Source organism: Protomyctophum parallelum (assembly GCF_964188405.1).
Source record: "Protomyctophum parallelum genome assembly, chromosome: 16".
NCBI classification, from domain to species: Eukaryota; Metazoa; Chordata; class Actinopteri; order Myctophiformes; family Myctophidae; genus Protomyctophum; species Protomyctophum parallelum.
Window position 1 is genome coordinate 35,606,961 of NC_139711.1, and position 22,500 is coordinate 35,629,460.

The 22,500-nt window shown below is 44.4% G+C and overlaps 1 protein-coding gene across 3 annotated transcripts in view; it reads right to left on the minus strand.

Annotated features, from left to right (window-relative positions):
• The window catches only part of pcdh1b (protocadherin 1b), a 280,262-nt gene that overhangs the window by 40,120 nt on the left and 217,642 nt on the right, over nt 1-22,500 (minus strand). Inside the window, exon 5 of one of the 3 annotated variants that reach the window (XM_083785274.1) lies at nt 4,319-4,512. The exons of the other annotated variants lie outside the window; for them this stretch is intronic. Within the exon in view, the coding sequence (XP_083641400.1) occupies nt 4,457-4,512 (56 nt within the window). The 3' untranslated portion in view covers nt 4,319-4,456. Of the gene's footprint in view, nt 1-4,318; nt 4,513-22,500 lie in introns of those variants that run through there. 3 annotated transcript variants of the gene reach the window in all.

The following is a 22,500-nucleotide window of genomic DNA, read 5'->3' on the forward strand; positions in this document are numbered from 1 at the left end:
AGAGAAGAGTAATTGTATACTACGACATGGTGTTCTTATTCCAGCTCAAATGACGGCCCTCAGACTCTTTGGTTTCACATAATACTGTAAACTGTTCAGTATGTTAATATTACCGACTCACCTTCCAAACTCTCTCTCTCTCTCTCTCTGTCACTGTCACACAGGTGCAGGGTTTCATTTGTATTTTGCGGTTTAGTTTGTAGATCTGCTATGTCTTAGATTTAACTATACTGTACATTTTTAATTAAATTGTCAGATGGCGTTATCATCCATCAGCCTCATACATATCAGACACGTCTGCAATGCATACATGTATTTAATTCAGTCTGAACAGAAGCAGGGATGAAAAAAAAAACACATCCCCACCGGCAATAAAAATGACTGAACTCCCCCACCCCCCTCTACTCTCCTCCCCAGCAAATCAAGTCCTGCACACGCACACGCCTGTGAGCGTGTGCGTAGTGCACACGCATGTGAGCGCGTGCACTGTGCACGCATGGCTGTGTTTTGTCTGACTCGCCGGCAGCGAGGGAGAAAATTACCCAGAAAATGATGGCCATCCCTGAGTGAGCATACATGTAGTTCATAAAGTCGGCGGCGGCTGTTGATTGCACAGCGTCAGAGGGACTGGGTGGCAGTGGAAGGACTCTGCTGAGTGTAATGGTGGCTGGTAGGGAGGGAGGGAGATGGTTTATAATACTGCAGCTGAGGCTAGGTTCACACACACAGTAACAAACCTCAGTAGTCAGACTCTGACCGTGCACACACGCAGTACTCTCGTTTTTGAGTGGTGCAACCACTCCAAGGAACAGCAATGTCCGTGTCCGCCTATGTGTTCACCTATGTATGTGTTCACCTATGTATGAGCACGAGTATGACTATTAGTACCAGTAGGGGCGCTGTTGTGCAGAAACAGAGAGAGAGATAGTGGTGTACTGTTGCCTGCTAATAAGAGAGAGAGAGGAGGGGGGGGGGGGGGGGGGGAGGGGAGTTGCACCACTCAGTTCACACGGGTGTGATTTTTACTTAGGTCAAAGAATCAATACTGCAAACTAGAAATACTCTGTTACAAGTAAAAGTGCAGAATTAAATATGTACTTGAGTAAAAGTACAAAAGTTTTCGCTTAAAAAAATTCTTAAAGTACGAAAAGTAAAAGTACTCATTATGCAGAATGTCCCATTTCAAGTTATGAAATGTATAATAATCTTTTGAAAATAGCAGATCTACAAGTGCACAATGCGCTGCATCTTGGTGTTTACTTGTCGACTTAATGTTTTTGTCTTGGTACAGTATGTGGTAATTCTGCTAATTCATGTGTTCAATGCTTGAGCCCTGGAACCTTTTTTTGTGCTTTTAATTGTTGCCGTTATACATTTCCGATTTTGTCCAGCAACAGCGATGCACTTTCACAAGCCCATGAATCCGCCTCCGGCCAGCCCTGCCCCCTAAGGTAATGGCAATTTACGTTTGCAATTATCCAGGGTGACCTACTTTGAGTAAACAGGCTGTAGGGTTTAGCGCCGTGCTTAAAGGCACTTCAACGCTACACTTTCCTGTTGACATATCATCCGTTGTGGGAATTGGACCTACGTGAACCTGTGGTTTATGGTACGGTGTGTCTCTCTCTAACCACTCTAGTGGTTTGACCCGCCGTGGAAGAAAGAAGCGACGGTATATGTTCACACAAAAGCTCCGGTCTCGCGGGGTAAGAATGTACAATGGGACTGCAGAGCTGCTGTAGCTACAACAAAGCCCTGCCCTTTCCGTGGAGGCATAGCCTTAATGAAGCGGGCGCGTCGCTCTCCTCCGCTGCGTGTCACCAGTTCACAGAGTTGCGAGACAGGCTGTAATCACAGCACTTAACCAACCAGCAGGGCAGTGGTAGATTACACTGACCAGGACACGGCCCTCTTTAATCACTTAACCAACCAGCAGGGCAGTGGTAGATTACACTGACCAGGACACGGCCCTCTTTAATCAAAGACCACATGGCTCACTTCAGCCCTGCCACTCATTATGCGGAGCCGCTGCACACGCTCAGCTCGTTGATGTCGAAGGAAACAGACCCGGGTAGGCAGGAAGTGTGAGCGGGCAGTAAATACAACGTGGGTCTGCATTGCAATTAGAGGTAGGTATTTTGGTGTGTGTGTGTGTGCGTGTGTGTGTGTGTGTGTGCGCGCACGCACATAGTCGTACGCACATGTGCGCGCGCCCATGATCGTAGTACGCACGTGTGTTATGTGTGTGTACCTAATTATGATCTAAGATGACCATGTCTATGTGGCCTAAACCACACCAACGGGTCGGGTCGAGACAAAAAGTTGTTTTAAGGTCAACCACACCAATGCAAATCCTTGCAACTCAATGAGTAGCATTGGTGTGGTTTACCTTAAATAAAATAAAAAGTCCCGATCCGACCCTTTGGTGTGGTTTGGGCTTTAGTCTAACGTAGGACCAGCACCGTTCAAATACTCCCCCCCCCAAAAAAAACAAAAACAAACAACAACATGCATGTCCAAACAGATTCGTCCGATTAAAGTCCTCCAAAAACATTGAATGTGAAGGAAAGGTTGCAGCATGTTAGTGTTTATTTATTTATTCGTAATAAAAATCTCTGAATACAAAGTACATTCACAGGTACAGTAGTTTTCCTCTGGACAAAGTGTACCTGACCTCTCTAAGACTGTCTATGTTTTGTGACCCTGTTAAGACTGAGTCTAACACACCCATCTAGACCATCTAGGACTGGTCTACGGTACATACGCACACACACACACACACACAGCAGAGGAGCATTGATTCTCACCCCCCACCCCCCTACCCCCCACTTAATACACACACTAAACCATCACTGATTATATAAAAAAAAAGATAAATTAAAAATAAAACTGTCCTATAATCAATTCATGTGCTCAAAAACAAAACGTGGTCTATACACCATTATACAATGTATGCCCCATAAACATACCATTAGACTTGATAATAAACACTCTTTACATTGTTTTACATACATACAAAGTGTCCAGACTAAGATTCATGAGTTTACAGTCAGCTACTAAGCCATTTCTTTGTTTTGTTTTTCAACACGCTGCCACCCTAAGGAACCAGCTCATAGACGTTATTAGTTTAGCTTAGCTTGCTTTCATATTAGGTTTCATTTTATTGATTGCCGTCCATGTATACAAGCTTCTAAGGATACAGGTGGTAATAGAGTCTTAGGCTTTGCAATATTCTCTGACCATTGTGTTCCCAGGAGAGAAGCCCCGAGCGGACCCAGCCAAATACCTTCATTATCCATCTCTGGGATCTACGCTGTAATGCCTAGATTGGCGAGCCAGCTCTGAAAACAAATTACTCTTTCGTCGCTTCTCACTAAAGAGATTCCTTTTCTTTTTGGGTGAGTGTGGACAGTCGGAGAGAGAAAAATAGAGAGAAGATTGAGGGCTGATTTGGTTCAAATATGCAGCAGTTAGCGAGTGCTAAGCAGGTAGAGAGACACTCTGCGTGCGTGCGTGCGTGCGTGCGTGTGTCTGAGAGAGAGAGAGAGAGAGAGAGAGAGACAGACAGACAGACAGAGAGACAAAGGAAGAAGTTAGGGAGGTCGCGTGGAGCTTATTGGGCACTCAAAACCAATTTACTGTCCATTCCTCCTGTAGTTTGGAGTTTCTAGGGATAATTATGTTGCGGGAGCTGGCTCTATACCTGTCGTTCACCCTGTCCATAATACCCTGACAGTCATCAAGAACAGGCACCAGGGCACCAAAAACATTGGCAAAAAGAGGTGAGAAGTATAGTTCAGTGAAGGGAGCATAGTCCACCCCTTAAAAAAAACGAACCCCGGAAACACACTTGGAAAGAGTCCAGACAGAGAACCCACAAAAAAAGGACTGCAAAAAAAGCAGCCTGAAAAAAACAAAACAACAACCCAAGAGCAAGGACAAGAAAAACATTGAGGACTGATATTCCACCAGCATATCAGAATAGGTTCTCTGGGGTATTGATTACATCCACATGAAGAAAGGAGGCAGGATCCACTAAAGGTACAAACTCCAAAAATACCAAGGGAGGATAGAGACCTCAAAGAACGTGACCCCACTGACACTCCCCTCCTCCCAAAAAGACGAAACAAGTGTTTTCATTTTCACATTATAAGTCTTCCCCCCCTCCCCCTCCCCCCCCCCCCCCCCCCCTTCCCCCTAAGAAAAGTGCTTTGCCTTCATCCATTTTGCCTGTCTTCTGATTCTCCTCAGTGGAAAAATGTACCAAGACTTTGAGAAACATCAAGCGAAAAAAGCAGTTTGGGACCACAGGCAAAGGGGCAGGGAAGAAAGAACTCCTTAGAACTGCAGCAGAGAACGTGGGGGGGAAACTGGACTGGATTTTTTTTCTTTCTTTCTTTTTTTTATTTGGAGAAAAAAAGACGATTTAGGCGTTCTTTGAGTCTTTAGTTTTGTCTTAAGGCAGTCTTTTTTGTCCGGCCCCCATCTCCGGATCAGCGCCCGATGCTGCACCTATGGGAGGATAGATACGAACGTCTTACCACTTAGGTTATGGAACGCATGAACACATTCCATGCAAAATGTCTCACAAAAAAGTTTAAAAAAATAAAGAAATATGTATTTAATAAAAAGCAAGGGCATAAATTTAAGGAAAAAAATGCACAACTATTTATAACAAAATAAGTAAGCAAACGATGGGGTAAAACTGACACTGAGTTAATTACTAGTGAAAAAGATAAGAGATTAAGGGCTGTATTTTGCATGTCTTAAGTACCAGGTCTTATTACCTAACTTGAGTAAACTAAAGACCTGGAGGCGTGATCAATGCTCTTTGGCCACTCAGAATAGCCAAATGGCATTGATCACGCCTCCAGGTCTTTAGTTTACTCAAGTTAGGTAATAAGACCTGGTACTTAAGACACGCAAAATACAGCCCTAAGAGAACAAGTTCCATACAACAGTGTAATGCAAAACCCAACATTAATTATGCCTTATACTACTTCACAGAAACGATGAGTTCCGAGAGCAGCATGAATTTGTAATCCCTAATGGACGCTGTGAGCAAAGGAACGGAAAACAAAACAAAACAAAACAATGGGATGGCTATAGCTATATGGCAGGTTTAACGTGGCCATGTAAACCAAGTTAATAGAAGTGTGAAAAGTGTCTGTATGGCAACAGGCCATCGGGGCTCAGATGGGACAGAGAGATTATGGCGCTCAGCATTCTGAAGCACATGCTTGCTGCGAGCAGGGCTGTTTACAATGATGAGCTATAACCACTTACACAGGCCTGGGAAGTGATTGGCTCTCTCTGCTCTGAAAGCATTGTGAACACTCAGAGAAGACTCAGTCTTTCTGTTGATCCTCTGCTCACTGCCCTTGGCAAGAGAGACACGACCGCGGTGCTCTAATGTAATAATAGGGCAGTGAACCTGTGTGAAAGTGTGACAACATTACTACTTGGCACGGAGGGTGGGTGTGTGTGTGTGTGTGCGTCTGTGAGCGTGTGCGTGCGTGTGTGCGTGTGTACAGCATGCGTTTGTGCGTGCATGCGTGCGTGTGCAGGTGCGTGCATGCGTGTGCAGGTGCGTGCATGCGTGTGCAGGTGCGTGCATGTGCGTGTGTAACTGTAGTGAGGGCTAATCACCTTGCAGTTTTGTATGTCATGCATAAAGTGAGTGTCAAATCGACTTTCGTTATTTGATGCAATCAGATAGGACTTTTCTGTTTGGATGTCAAGGCCAGAAAGTAGTTTTTTGCCACTCAGTAGGCGTTCCCACATAACTTCCGGGTATGATGATGTCACGCGCATACCCTCTATCTATAGGCCTACAGCAGCTTTTCTGAGATTGATTAATAGTGCAATGTCATCTATGGAGAACGTGTCTTGTACTGCAGAGGTGGTTCGTTATAACCTTGGGATTATGTCTCTGCCCAATACAAGCGTGTGTTTGAGACATGTCGATGTCACTAGCCTATCTAACACTGTAGTAGCACACACACACACACACACACACACACACACACACACACACACACACACACACACACACACACACACAGAGAGAGAGTGCCATGAGGTGAGTTTTTAATACAGCAGGACACAGATCCGCGGGAGCCCGCTGAGGCCACGTTCAATGTGTTTCCCTATTTCTAATCACAAGGAGATGAGCCCTCGCTCTAATCCCCAAGCCTCACCTCTGACCTGCCAACAGCTGCTCTAGGAAGAAGGCCCAGCCACTTCCCTCAGCCTCCACAGCCTCTCCTGCCCCCCCCCCCCCCCCCCCAACCCGCGGTAGCATCTGGACAGAGTGAGACACGCGTTCACACACCATCCCTGCTTAGCACCTACGACACGCTATCTGCTGATCCAGAGGTTACCCCCTGCCGGGTGTATTTGTAAGACAGAAACGTCACTTCCCTGTGACCCCTCCCCCTCTCTCTCTCTCTCTTCCTCTCCTCCTCCTGCTCCTCTTTTCCAAGCCACCACCTCTTCCAGATGTTATCCTTGCAAGTGGGTCACCGCACTGACACAAGAGCCCGGGGACGTGAGCCTCGTGGGTGGGTAAACGCACCTCAGAGCATGGTGTAGTGTTTAGGGAAGCAGCGCACCGTGGGAAATGCTTAAGGAAATATTGTTTCCGTGTCTGTTTCAGAAACCAATGAGCTTACACTGCAGGATACTGCAATATGAATACTGTGTGGGATCGGCCTTAACTCGGAAGTAAAGTAATGATGATCAAATTTAAAGGCTATTTTCCCTACCATAAGCCCTCAATGAATTGCATTGCATTGAATGGGAATTGAATGGGGCTATGGGGTGTTATGCTAGTTCGCTTATTTCCATCGAAAGAAGTAGTAAAGTGTGCCGCTTGGGATATTATTTACATTATGAAGAGAGGATATATACAAAGAAATTATAATTTTGAGCGATGGAAATAAGCGAATTAGCACAACACCCCATAGCCCCATTCAATTCCCATTCAATTCAATGCAATTCATTGAGGGCTTATGGTAGGGGAAATAGCCAATAAGGAGCTTTTGCACAAAATAACACCTGGACCTCTTTGGTGGGGACGTAACAACTACAAAGAAAGGTAAGAAAGCCTTTTAGTATGGAATTCTCCTTTAAATCGTTTCTTTAAAGTGTAAGTGATATTTGTTTTGTTAGAGAAAATATTATTGTATTTTTAAGTTATTAATAAAATTAAAGTTCAATAGCAAACAACAGTGGCAATTTAATTATTATTCCAATAGTTGGACAGTTTTTTTTGTTTAGTTTTTCAGTTAAAGGGGTCTCCCCATATCTCCAGCTCAGTAAACGGAAAATGTATTTCCAGGTCGGGATAACAATCCTATACTAGATAAGGGTGCATTTCGTGTGTTTCCATCACACAGACATTTGACAGTTCTAACAATAATATTCCGTTTTTTACCCATATTTTGGCCACAACAGCAATCGGCCAGCACACCCTGCCTACCCACATCAATAGCACGGCTCACTGCAGCGTTGTAAACTTGTACATTGTATGCAGCATTGAGATAGAAAGAGTTGTGCCATCTTCATTCACTCCATCTGACCCACAAACATAACCTTTCTCGCTGCGTATTGACTCAGGTCTTCTATCTCAATTGTTCTGGAATTGTACACATGGCTGCTGTTTGTTTTCATCAATGTTCGACTTGCTTTCACATCATTTCAGGACTGTCTGAAACTGGTTCGATTGGTCTAGACTCAGTCTAGACTAGAGACATACCTGTAGGGTGCCTGAGGACACAATACATAGTGACTGCACCTGTTTCATGTAACACTATATTTATTTGCATCTGTGACGTTGTAATGCGTTTCAAATATTTATTATTTAACATTATTATTATTTTCTTTTCAATATATCTATATGTATTGTGTTTTATATGGTGTGATCAGGGCGTCCTTGAAAAAAGAGCTTGCTCAATGGGCTTTCCTCTATAAATAAAGAGAAAAGAAAGAAAGAAAATGAAAACTTGTCTTGGATGTTGTCATTTCTGGCGTGTACTATTTTTGTCCATTACTAAAATACCATCTGGTCGTGTTTGTTGTAGCATGAACGTATATGTGTAATGACACAGACAAGACAATTGTTGACAGATGGCGCTTTGCAGTGTTTACGTAGGATGGGGTCAAAAGCCATGAAGGGTGCTTTTTGGCTAGTTTTATCCAATCAGGAGAGAGAACCACACTAAGATCTTTAAATGTGTCTGCTCATCGTTTTGTTTCATGACGTCCTACTGCTCTTGTTTATCCTGTATGCTGTTTGAGTGTACTGAAAAGCTGGGGAGACTGAGAACCATGTTGCTGAACAAATACTCATAACTCATATCGGAATATAGAGAGACATTTAACAATTATTATTTTAACAAAACAAATATCACTTAAACCCCCTTTAAACTCCTTTACTGCCAAGAATGACTTTCCCGACTTTGGACCCCACTGCCGGGGTAAAAGGATTAGCCTAGTCGATTTTAGTTCTAGTGCAAGGGTTGTGAATCTGGGGTGTTCAAAAATATAACTTCTGACGGCTGAATAGACGTGGCAGAAGCTAAATGCAGCGAGAACCAATTCCCACAGTAAAGTTATCTCTGGGCTGATCTTGTATAGTGTAAGTACATCATGTAGTTATTCCTATTTTAACATTTCTCCATGATCTCTCAACAGAGAGGTCTGAGTGGCAAGGCTGCCAAGGGAAGAACGTTATCTGTGAAGCACATAAGAATATGCTCACTGCCTTGCTCAATGACACTTTATTTTTCAGTATAGTTACAGAATCAGCTCTTTAACCATTTTGATACCATACGTAACTATACCATCTTAGAAACAAAATCGACAAATTCCAACTAATTAAAATGAATACCTTTGCAGTCTTTTAGTATACTGTCCGATACGTAAAGTTTCCTATAGTATGTTAATACTGTACATGAGTAAAAAAAAAAAGCAAAGATACCTCGTTGTTCCTGACCTCGTTGTGCTGTTTGAAATATAGCCCCCACGAAGCATCCTTCAAATTCAACAGTACCGGTATATGCAGACGACTCTATGGAGACGTTTTGGAAATTCAGCATGAATAAATACAAAAATCATATTTTGTTGTTGTGTAGTCTCTGCTCTTTTGAAAGAGCAGCAGAATGTTTTTCACAGATGGAAATCAATCTCATCTGGGTTATCTGATGTTAAAATCAGGTTTGATAGGATGTAGGAGAAAAAAAAGACTCAGAGGTAGTTTCTAAAATGATGCTCTCTCTGTGCTGGTATTACATCGGCTATTACTTGTGATAAACCTATTTTATGCTTTATCACACAAGGCAACAACACTGATAAATTACGTAGCCTATCTGAGGCGTTTGGATGAAGGGCAGATTTTCGGGAGGAGTTTAATACTTCATTGATGATTTCACAAGACACACTATTGTAAGTAAAAGTGTGCAAATTGATAAAAATTACTGAGAATGCAGAGAGATGACAGAACGGCATAGTAAGAATCAATGACAAAGAAGTTAAGGAGGGGATCTTTCAGACCCTATACAAAAATAGACTATGTTGATCTCCCTAGGGAGGCCTTCGATGCACGTCCCACTAGGAGGAGACCCCGGGGCAGACCAAGGCGCAGTTGGAGCAAACACATCGACTCACTGGCCTTGGAACGTCTCGGGATACCCCAGGAGGAAGTCACTAATGTTGCTCTGGAGAGGGAAGTCTGGAGCACTCTGGTGGAGCTGTTGCCCCCGCGACTCGACTACGGAAAAGCGGTTGAAGATGCTTGGATAGATGGATATGTTGATCATATTTTACTTGTGTCCTTGTGTCTAAGTGTCCTTGTGTGACTTGTAACAGTTTCAGCGCCGTTATAATCAATCACAATGCCCCATTGACTGCCTAGTTTTTCACTAACCTTTGAAGAAGCATCCGTCTCGCATGCACGTCCGTTTCACGAAAATCCGCCTGAAAATACTCCCATAGTTTGTGTTTGAATCGGGGATTCCACCACCGCGGCGATGCAAAACATAAACAGGGAACAGATCAAGCAGGAAGCGGCCGACACGCACCACAGGCAATGCATTGAGCCTCGGTTTCCCAGAAGGCAATGCATTGAGCCTCGGTTTCCCAGAAGGCAATGCATTGAGCCTCGGTTTCCCAGAAGCCTTAGGAATCGAGCGTCACGTGATCCAAACGCGTGACGTCACTGGCTTGTCCGGTGGAAACCCTTTATGTCTTAGCAGTTGAACGATCAAAGAACGGCGAATAAAACATATAAAACAAAAGGCGGGGATTTCTGTTTTATTCTCCACCCCCACCTGTGCCAGAACGTAAAAATCCGTCTTCCTTTCAATAGTTATATTATAAAATATATACTGTATATATATTTTTGCTCACATGTTAGACAGGCTCCACACGGATCCGACGCGCACACGGCCGCGTGCACGCTTAATAGTCCCTTTTCTCCTCAAAATGAGACAACTTCGATCACGCTAAGAAAGTGAAACCATTCTGCGGCGATGCATAGCCTGGAATGAGAATCTGGGTCAAATATGGACGGCTATCATTTGGTACTGGCGCCACGTTCTGGCTTATAGGAGTAGCGCGCATTGTGTTAAACAAAAGCATGTATTATTATTATTATTATTATTACCCTTATTATTATTATTATTATTTCTACTATACATTGACACAAGAATGCGCTCAATGCACACACGCCATTTTGGAAAGAACTTGGGCCAGTGTTACCGCTGACACCAATGAAGGCTCTGTACCATGCTGGTCAAACAGTCAAGATGCTGTTATTGTGCCAACACGGCTCACTGGAAACACACCAGTGGGTCTCCATCAGAGTGTCCTTGAGTGGGTTACAAACTCTGAGACGGTCCATTTGGTTCCATTTGCGTGTCCACTCTCAGAGTTATGGGGGTCCTTGAAATGAAAAAGTTTGAGAACCACTGCAAACTAAAGGGAACAGAGCCTTAATTAGTATCATCGGTAACACCTGTGAAGGAAGTATAGGGAAGCGGCCTGGAAATAGGAAGAGTTATTCTGTGTGCGTAGAGCCCATCGATGTTACAACACAAACCGGTTAGACTCTCCCTGCTGGGCTGGACGATTGGCCGTGTGGCAGCAGTCCAGGGCTATCAGTGGACAGAATAATGAGGGACTCAGCAGGCACTCTGGGACTGACTGCACAGTGAGTGCCAGAATGTACTGCATACACAACAACAACCACCACCACAGCAACGTCAGGATGGAACGGAACAACACCACACTTGTGGAGGAATCATCTAGATTGGCTTTCTGAAAACACATTAGGCTCCATCTATAGCCGGAGCATTTCCATAATCTGGATTTACTGCTGAAAGGCTAGTTTACTAGTGGAGGAGACAAAGGGGAGGAATGACTCGGAGAGGCTAGTTAATCCCTGTCCCATCTAATCTCCATCTTATTTCCATAAGACAACAAAGGTAAAAGTGTGCCTGGCAGTACACATGAGAAGAACGTTCTGGGCAAAATAATCATGTGAATTGGCTTTCCGCCTTCTCTGCCTTCAACTGCGATAGTGTGATAATAAACGATCCACATAATAGTAATAGTAATAGTAATGATAATAATAACCAGTAAAACGCCCTGCCCTGTGCACGCATCCTCCTGGGTGACGCACACTGCTGGACGAGAGCTGGCGCTTTGCCATGTGGGGGTCAGATCAACATATGGAATTAAATCTGGACTGGCCATATATGGAAGGTGTCTTGAGTGTACAGGGTTTGCTGAGGTCAGATCAACATATGGAATGTCAGAACAGGTCAGCTCCATATATGGAGATCTAAGGGTGCGTGGGGGCAGTGTCTTGAGTGTACAGGGTTTGATGAGGACCCAGGTAGGGCCGGGCCTTAATTTTCGGGCCTGTTGAGAACTCTACTAATAACTTTGAGGCGGGCCCGTCTAGAGTTTGAATGGACAGTTATCAGTCAAAAGGGAGACATCGAAGAGGAAGGATGGATGGGGGAGGCTCAACATATATGGAATGTCAGAACAGGTCAGCTCCATATATGGAGATCTAAGGGTTTCTAAGATCTAAGGTTTCAGGTCAGATGTAGAGTTGCTGGACATGGTGCCATGGCCGGCTCCATATATGCAGATCTAGGTGATGATCCAGTCTTCTCCATGCATGGCTGGCTATCCACATAATAGCCGCCCCATCTCCAACTTACCATTTTTAGCAAAAATCCTGGAAAAGGTTGTTGCAACTCAGTTACAGGCCCACCTCTCCAACAACAACCTTTATGAACAGTTTCAGTCCGGTTTCCGCCCCCAACACAGTACAGAAACAGCACTAATAAAAATCACCAACGACCTCCTGTTAGCAGCCGACTCTGGACAGTTATCCATTCTCATCCTTCTCGACATGACCGCAGCCTTTGACACCATCTCACACTCCATCCTCCTCGACCGTCTAGCCTCCATTGGCATATCTGACACACCCCTACACTGGTTCCATTCCTATCTCTCCGACCGTACTCAGTTCATTCAGCTAAAATCTTTCAGATCCCACTCCTCTCCCCTCTCCTCTGGTGTTCCCCAGGGCTCTGTCCTTGGCCCCATACTGTTCATTATATACCTCCTCCCACTTGGCTCAATATTCCGCAAACATAACATAAATTTCCACTGTTACGCGGACGACACCCAGCTCTATGTCTCCTCCACACCTACCTCCACCCTCCCACCACCCTCCCTCTGCGCCTGCCTTCACGAAATCAAAGACTGGTTCACCTCATCCCTCCTCAAACTAAATGGCAATAAAACAGAGTTAACCCTCATTGGCACCAAATCCTCACTCACCAAGCAGCCCAGTTTTACACTCACCATAGATAACTCCTCGGTTTCCCCTTCCCCCCAGGTCAAGAGTCTGGGTGTCGTCCTCGACAGCACCCTATCTTTTCATACCCACATCAATAACACCATCCGGTCAGCCTACTTTCACCTCCGCAACATCAACCGCCTCCGCCCTTCACTCACCCCCAACAACACTGCCATCCTAGTCCTTTCTCTGGTCATCTCCCGCCTCGATTACTGCAACTCCCTTCTCTTCGGTCTCCCCCACAAACTCCTCCATAAAATCCAACTGGTCCAGAACGCTGCAGCCCGCATCATCACCAAAACCCCTGCCATCTCCCACATCACCCCCGTTCTTCACCAACTCCACTGGCTACCCATCAAATACCGCATAGACTACAAGATCCTCCTCAACACATTCAATGCCATCCATAACCTCTCCCCCCCTTACCTGTCTGATCTCATCCATATCAACACTCCCACCCGGTCACTCAGGTCTGCCTCCTCCACCAACCTCACTGTTCCCCCAGCTCGTTTGTCCACCATGGGGGGTAGAGCTTTCAGCCGCTCTGCCCCTCGCCTCTGGAACAGCCTTCCCCCCGACATCCGAAACATGGACTCACTCCCCACCTTCAAATCCCACCTCAAAACTCACCTTTTCAGACAAGCCTACTCCCACCTTGAGTAGAAGTCTGCTGCAGGCCTTTTGTGTGTTTTTTAAACTTGCTGTATTTTTAAACTTGCTTTATTGTTTTGTATTTTTCTGTTTTGTTAGGCGACCTTGGGTGACCTGAAAGGCGCCATATAAATAAAATGTATTATTATTATTATTATCCAGGGTTTGATGAAGTCAGTGTTGTGATCTTCATATATGGAGATGGCCATATATGGTGGCTTGACATGTCACGAGAGGTGACCATATGGAGGTGTGACACGACGCACTGACTGACTGGCGGGATATGCTGGTTTTCATAGTAAACTGCGTCCTACCGTCACAAAAGCAGCAATACTGGGGGCCAAGGAATAGGCAATATGTAAAGCGTGATATGCAACACGCTCAATAAGCCATAGAAACAGAATAGATTGAACTCGAGACAAAGCAGCCCATGCAATTAACAAATTCACATTCTGAACAGCTGAGCAGAGTGCTGAGGGAGTGTGGATATTCTTTGTCACAAATTATGTTGTCATGACAAAGCTTTGCATTATTATGTTTTACTTCATCTTTCTAGACCACGTGTACAGATGGATTGTAGTATTCTAATTAGGAATATACATTTTGTCACCATAGCGTCAATATAATTATGTGCATTGTGAGCACTATACTTCATTCTCCTTGGCCCACTCTTTTTTCCCCCTGTACATCAAATACATTTGCTGAAAATATCCGATCTTCAAGTTCACAATGCCGACGCACTGTGAACTTGAAGATTGCATATATTTATGTTTATGTTTATTCATTTGATATGGACATAACAATTGCATTGCTCATTGCACAGTTGTACAAATTGTAGATCAATGCGTCAGTGCGTTTCATTTTTGATGCGTACCTCAAAGGTATCCGCAGCAAGCCTGCTGCGGATGGAGATAGTATCTCCATTAACTTTAAATGTACAAAAAACAGTTTCAATGTGTATCTCCGAGATACACATTGAAACTGTTTTTTGTACATTTAAAGTTAATTGTGCATGACGACAGTCAGAATTGTGACGCCAATTTGAGATGTTCTCCAATTCCTGTGTCAGATGCGCAGCTGCCATGCTGGCTGTTTTAGCAGATTTCAGCAAATGTATTTTGGTTGTGTGTGACTTTGTAGATTTGCTCTCCATAACTCTCCATAACAGTTCTACCCATTTGTGCCAAAAGAAATTTGACATTAATGACGAGCCCAAAATAGGGATGCCAACAATCTTACGAATTTATGATGTATTTGCTCATGGTGGCCTCCACTTTGAAAAGCTTTCTCAACAGATGCCCCGCACTCTGCTTCATGTAAAAGTAGACAGGATGAAAGTTACCTCAGACTTCTGATAAACAAACAAACACACTTTGCTTTCCTTTTTTCTATATTCTTCATGTTTTTATGTGCTATTGGCAACATGGGATAGATTTAGAGTTGTTTAGGTTCTTATTCCTCTGAGTCATTAAAAAGTAAAAGGAGAATAAATATATATATTTTGGCTTTATTTAGTTTACCTTTTAATGACGCACTTTTCTCTTTTTACTTTTTAATGACTCACTATAGACTATTTTTTAAAGAACCAACTCCAGGAATATGTGTGCACCTGTGAGAATGTTAGAAAATGAGACTTCATCTAGGTGGAATTAAATTGCAGCAAATGGCTCTGCGAATCGAAAGGCTGAGAAAAAAGAATATGTAGTATCTTTAGCTATTCTTTTTTCTTGGGTTCTGTCCAATCTCTCTCCAAGAGCACTCAAGAAACTATAGTTTCAATCTCCCCTCAGTATTTGTTCGTGTGAAACTCCCGCACTACCATCCCGCTCTCTTTCTCATTTTTCAAAGTCACCCCATCCTCTAATGTACTATTGCTCTCTCTCTCTCTCTCTCTCTCTCTCTCTCTCTCTCTCTCTCTCTCTCTCTCTCTCCTTTTTTTTGGTCAAACCACTTTGAGCTTCTTTCCTTCTCAACATTGCCTTTCGCCTCTTTGTCTTTCTCAATCACACTCAGCCAGCCTTTCAGCCAGTCAATCAGTCACTCTGTCCTGCTTCCCTCGAGTTGTTCAGGGCACTCCCGGTGAGTTGGCCACATTGTGATCTGATGCTGCACAGAGGACTCCAGGTCATTTCTCTCTGAGGTGACACAGGATACAGCAGGCAAAACTCCACATTTCCCAAGATGTCCCCCCCACCCCTGGAGTCAGCAGCCTGCAGCAGCTTGAGGAGAGATGTGGCCGTCAAAAACACAATATTTTGGTTAGAATTGGAATCATTGATATAGATTTATTCGCGTTTTAAAACATTTGCTCCCATCCATTCAAATGGAGGGGGAACACTTTGGATGACCTCCCAACCTGAAATGACATAGAATGTTGCCCAATAGACGCTCCTAGACTGTAGAGCGGTGCGCTCTGTTATCAAACGAGTAATATCCCATCTTTTGATTAATCTCAGTCCTGGGCATTCAACGTTATTAATTAATTAGGCGGAGATCTCCGTCTTGGGCTTTAAGTGTTAAAGGTAATTTATAATGACAATATTATTCTGGGTGAACCATAGAATCTGAGCTGTCATGAGCTATAAGAACCCAGTCTGCACGGAGTATTGCCATTCTGGGGAAAACAAAACACATTTGGGATCGTATATTTAGGTTTGTTTTTTGTTTTTTGATGAGGAGGGCTGTGTTGACCCTCGTTCTGGGCATGGCGTTCTGCAGACTCACGACGAGCAGAGCAGCCTGGGCTTGTCAACCGGACGGTTTTCGGCGAAAATGTTGGGTGTCGTTATTATTGATGTTTTCTTTGGACATTGTTGTTTTGTCATGCTTTCTTTTCTGTTTTGCATTTTAGTTGATTTTAAATTATGTTTGTAGTAAACCTATTCATTCATTTATTCAGGTCATTGATTTAGGTGTCTCTCTCTAAGTACATTCACTAGCTAATATACAACCATTTATCATTTTCACAGAAATTAGTTTTGCAACACTGGCACAACACAGACACAATTTACAAAACTGCATATACTGTAGCCTACTACTGTATTGTAAGTGAAACAGGCTTACGGTGCAAAACACATGCATGTGCTATGGATTGTAGACTAGTTCATACCATTATGCATTATACATACAATCATGATAAATAAACCCTCATCAGCAAAGCTCCCAAACAGCTTCCCCAGTCTCTACAGAGCCCTGAGTTTCCCACATTGGTCCTGAGGCTATCACTTTGATTTACAAGCAGTCTCCATGTCAAATTAGTGCGAACAGGAAATTCTATGAATGCATGTCCCTCATCTGTGACCGAAAACTTTCCACACTGACACTCTCGATTTTAACACCTGCCATAATGAAAGCAAATGTAAAAACTGCCTGTGGTCCTAAACCAGTGGGTTGCAAATTCATTTTGTGACTGGCGAGGTGCACCGAAGCCAAGCCGTCAAGCAATTAATGCAGACAACAGGCCAAGAGCATGGTGTGACCTCACCTGCAAAAGAAAAGTGATGAATGCATTGAAAAGCAGACAATAAATGGTGTGTCAATGAGTCATCAGTCAAGGCTGGGGTTGGGGTTGTCAACTCATTACATAGAACATTACTTTACTTCCTTTAAGGCGCGATTCATACTCCTATTTTAGAGCCGAATAAAAGTCGGTTCGGCCTACAATGCGACGTCATTTGAAGGGGGGGGGGGGGGGGTACCGTCCTAAAGTCGGCTCTTCAGTGCTACTGATTTTTCTGAATTTCTGACGAGCCAAGGCTCTACAGCGGTAAAATAGGAGTATGAATCGGCCCTAACTCTGCTAAAAGCATTTTTTTTTCTACTGCATTCTCCGTAACCATCAACATTCTTTCATCTTTTTTATTGAATTTCTTTGTCTCCTTGTTGTACCACGTAGACACTGACGTATTGAAAATAAATACTAATAATTCCATCGTGAAAAAGAAAGACAGAAAAACAAACTTTCATGACTCATAAAACAATCACAAGAAAAACAATATATGCAAAGTTGCTTTGGCAGGCCTCCCGGGACTTTTATGCCAACCTCTTTCAGTTAAATCTGTTTAACGAAAACATGCTTGGCTCTTATTGCCGGTGGGTCTACAGATGCTATGCTAGTGTCTGTACTGTACATCACCACACACACACACACACACACACACACACACACACACACACACACACACACACACACACACACACACACACACACACACACACACACACACACACACACACACACACACACACACACACACACACACACACACACACACACACTTGAGTTTAGTACGCATGACGTGACAGTCAGTGTCAATGTCAACCCCTGCTATTGGTTGGGGGAGTATATAAATAGTTGTTGAAATGTGCTATACCAACAAACTTGACTGTACATGCAGGACCCTTCTGAGTCTCCAGCAGCGTCTTCTCACCTGACAGTGAGGTAGGAGTTCCACCTGACAGTGAGGTAGGAGTTCCACCAGGAGGGCTGAACACATTTCACCTGACAGTGAGGTAGGAGTTCCACCTGACAGTGAGGTAGGAGTTCCACCTGACAGTGAGGTAGGAGTTCCACCTGACAGTGAGGTAGGAGTTCCACCTGACAGTGAGGTAGGAGTTCCACCTGACAGTGAGGTAGGAGTTCCACCAGGAGGGCTGAACACATTTCAGCGTCTTCTCACCTGACAGTGAGGTAGGAGTTCCACCAGGAGAGCTGAACACATTTCAGCGTCTTCTCACCTGACAGTGAGGTAGGAGTTCCACCAGGAGGGCTGAACACATTTCGAGGAACACCCCAGTTCCACACTGAACAGGTGCCAACAAGCAGTAGTGCCAGATCTTGTGAGCAAAATAAGCAACCAAGGTCTAGGTCGGAAAAACAAGCCCCAAAAGAGAGACGAGGCCACATGAGCACTTACTGTCTACATTTGAAAATAGACGTTCTACAAGCTCACAACGCGTCGCAATCGCTACACCTTGTGAGCTCGTAATGTATGTGTGCTATTTTCGCACGCGCAAGCACGCACGCACACACGCACACACACACACACGGTTTTGGACATACAATGTTTCGACCCGACAGAGACGATATGTGTGTTTCCGTTCACAAATATACGTATGTGTGAGAAACTCCAACAATAGCACTCAATGATTTTCCTACCAATTAGGTCAGCCATGGAGAAAAATAGCAGTTGCATATTGCATTTGTTTCAATTCCAGATAGATTTAAGTGCATTCACTGTTTAATGTGTTTTGCAGCAATTGCATGAGAATATAACATGGTTTCTTGAAAAGACAGTGATTAATAGTACTTTGAAACGTATGCAAAAACATGCGTTTCCCCCCCGCATATACCTATAGGGGACTAATTGTAAACACCCCAACAGAGATGTATGGACGCAGAATCAAACACCTCAACAAATATGTATAGACGCAGAATCAAAAGACATGAGGTAAGCATGAAGACAAAGGCACTGCACGCACGAGCACACACACGCAGTCACAGTCACAGACAGACAGACAGACAGACAGACAGACAGACAGACAGACAGACAGACAGACAGACAGACAGACAGACAGACAGACAGACAGACAGACAGACAGACAGACAGACAGACAGACAGACAGACAGACAGACAGACAGACAGACAGACAGACAGACAGACAGACAGACAGACAGACAGACAGACAGACAGACGCGATAGATAGGATATAATCATTAAGTGGCTGACATCAAGGTTAATTTAAATGACTTTGAATTGTCATCATGTCAGCATGATGTATCTCTTTTACCCGCTTGATGAATGATGGATTTCAGCTTTGGACCAATCATAATACACTAGAGTGACTAGACTATAGTTAATGGGAAATTGATACCATGTCGGAACTGTAAGACAACTTATGAAATATGAGCCAGAATATGGCTCACACAAACATACAGTACATGAAGCCAAGCAACATGTGTGCACACGCACAACATTATGCACTACATCAAGGGTAGACTATCAAAGTTGTTTGACATTGTAATGAATCTAACAAACGCAGCTTCTGATATAAAACAACCACTTTGGCAAAACACCTCTGAAAACCTCTCATCTCCTTATAGTCTACACCTCCGACTGCACCATAGTCGGTCGGAGGTAGAAGTCTTTGGGGAACAGCTCATCACCCCCATGTGTGTTCGCCTGACCAGGGTTAATGTTTTTTGCAGGGCACACAGCATGACAGGACACTGGCACTGTGCCTCATGCCTGCAGGTAGGCCTATAGCTAGTCATGGCCCAGCGTCACGGATCCCAGGGATACAAACACACACTGCTCTGTGCAGGCCAAAAAAACGCATGGTCAGAAAAATAGGCAAGGGCAAAAATATTTTTTCCAGACCAGAATACCAAAACAGTATTGGAATGTATTTATCTATATATTTATTTATAGTGGTGTGGTGTGTATCAGTCTGATCCATCAGATTTTGGTGGGTATAATAATAGCCTACATACATACATCATCCACGTTTCACACAGATTTAATTTCTTTGCTAAATATGTATCGATTTTAAATCATTGAATCGTATCGTATGGCCATAATGAACCAATATCGTCCATTTATGGTATTGTCAACCATGTATCGTGGTACGTATCGTATCGCTGTTATCAACTCATGTATAGTGCTATTCCACAGGGGAGGAAATGGTAAAACCCACTCGAGACCCGTGCAAGGTTTGGTCCATGTTTTAGAATAGTCTGTGGTCCAAATGAGTCTGTTTATCATTATGTGTAATACCTGAGAGGATCCAAGAAGCCCCGTGATCAGATACTGATCAGGAGAAAAACTCATGAAGTTCTGTGTAACTTGTGTGAGGTTCTGATATTACCAGCACAAACATAATGGGGGAAACCATTGAGCTGTGCACCAGCGGTTTGCATCAGACTCAGAGCGGAGCAAAGGTGCATGCAAAGATGGATTTTAAAAGGGCAGGAGTTTAACAGTAAAATCCACAAAGGTTTTTCTTTGTATTAAGTACTTTACACTCCATTTGAAGAGTCTTCCAGGCTTATGTGATTGACAGCCCCGACTTATCGTAATGCACAGGCTGCAGGGGCTGCAGGCCTGGGCACCAAGCTCAGGGTGGCACCAAGGGGTGCAGGCCTGGGCACCAAGCTCAGGGTGGCACCAAGCGCTGCAGGACTGGGCACCAAGCTCAGGGTGGCACCAAGGGGTGCAGGACTGGGCACCAAGCTCAGGGTGGCACCAAGGGGTGCAGGCCTGGGCACCAAGCTCAGGGTGGCACCAAGGGCTGCAGGCCTGGGCACCAAGCTCAGGGTGGCACCAAGGGCTGCAGGCCTGGGCACCAAGCTCAGGGTGGCGCCAAGGGGTGCAGGCCTGGGCACCAAGCTCAGGGTGGCACCAAGGGGTGCAGGCCTGGGCACCAAGCTCAGGGTGGCACCAAGGGGTGCAGGCCTGGGCACCAAGCTCAGGGTGGCACCAAGGGCTGCAGGCCTGGGCACCAAGCTCAGGGTGGCACCAAGGGCTGCAGGCCTGGGCACCAAGCTCAGGGTGGCACCAAGGGCTGCAGGCCTGGGCACCAAGCTCAGGGTGGCACCAAGGGCTGCAGGCCTGGGCACCAAGCTCAGGGTGGCACCAAGGGCTGCAGGCCTGGGCACCAAGCTCAGGGTGGCACCAAGCTCAGGGTGGCACCAAACGCCTGGCCAAAAATGGAAAAAAAATCACTGAACTAAGTGGTGCACCCCCCCCCCCCCCTCCTCTCCTCTCCTCTCTCTCTCTCTCTCTCTCTCTCATTAGCAGACAAAAGGCAGCACTAATACTATCTCTCTCTCTCTCTGTTTCTGGCAAACAGCGCCCCTACTGGTACCCCATATACTGGTGCTCATGGCCACATAGGCGCATAGGCGGACGCGGACATTGCTGTTCCTTGGAGTGGTTGTTGTACCACTCAAAAAAACTTGAAAAAAACTTGAGTATTACCAGGCAGTAACAGAAGCGGAATATTGTTGTACGACTGCGATAAAAGCGATAAAACGGTACCAAAACGCATTAGCAGCACCCGTCACCCCGCTGGTGAGACAAACATTTACTGCACACGTGATAATGGATCTTCAACAGATCTTGTTGTTACTGGGCTGAAACCAATGCTCATAAGTATGGAGAAGAGAAGCTTCTCAGTATGTCCCATTATGTGCCACTGCGCATACACACTCTTGCACTACGAACCCTAGCGTCCCTAATATTCTGGGCATGTCATATAGGTCAACATACATTACACACTCTTACACTACGAACCCTAGCGTCCCTAATATTCTGGGCATGTCATATAGGTCAACATACACACTCTTACACTACGAACCCTAGCGTCCCTAATATTCTGGGCATGTCATATAGGTCAACATTGTGTGAATAGCAGATTTTCAAGCTCACTGTGCATCACAATTTAACATGTGTATGCGGCAACATTATTTTTGACAGAGATTTGTTTTAGACTAGGGAAAAGTCGAAAGTGGTACATTTTTAACATAACAATTATTTGTTTATATTTGAGGAATCAATCTGCCCAGTAAATTTGTAATGATTTGAGGAATATAAAACTGTTTCTAACTTGGCTATCTTAGACATACGAAGGCTTATTACTGCCATCTCGAAAAAAAAAGAAAAAAGAACACTTGTGGGGGCGGGGCAATTTTCTGACATTAATCTCAGAAATTTCGAGAAAGATCTCGCAAATATCTGACTTTATAATTCACAGATTTGCAAGATTAATCAATAAGAAGACCACCACATCTTCACATCTTTCATTCAAATCTCAGCCAGATTTGGAAAATCTGATTCGTCACATTGACTGGCACTAAACAAAGGGTTATTATGCAGAGATACAGGATGTGAGTATGAGACTGTACCGTTCTCTGCTTTGTATTTATTTCCCATTTGCTTCCTGTTTACCACTCACTTCCTCATGTGCAC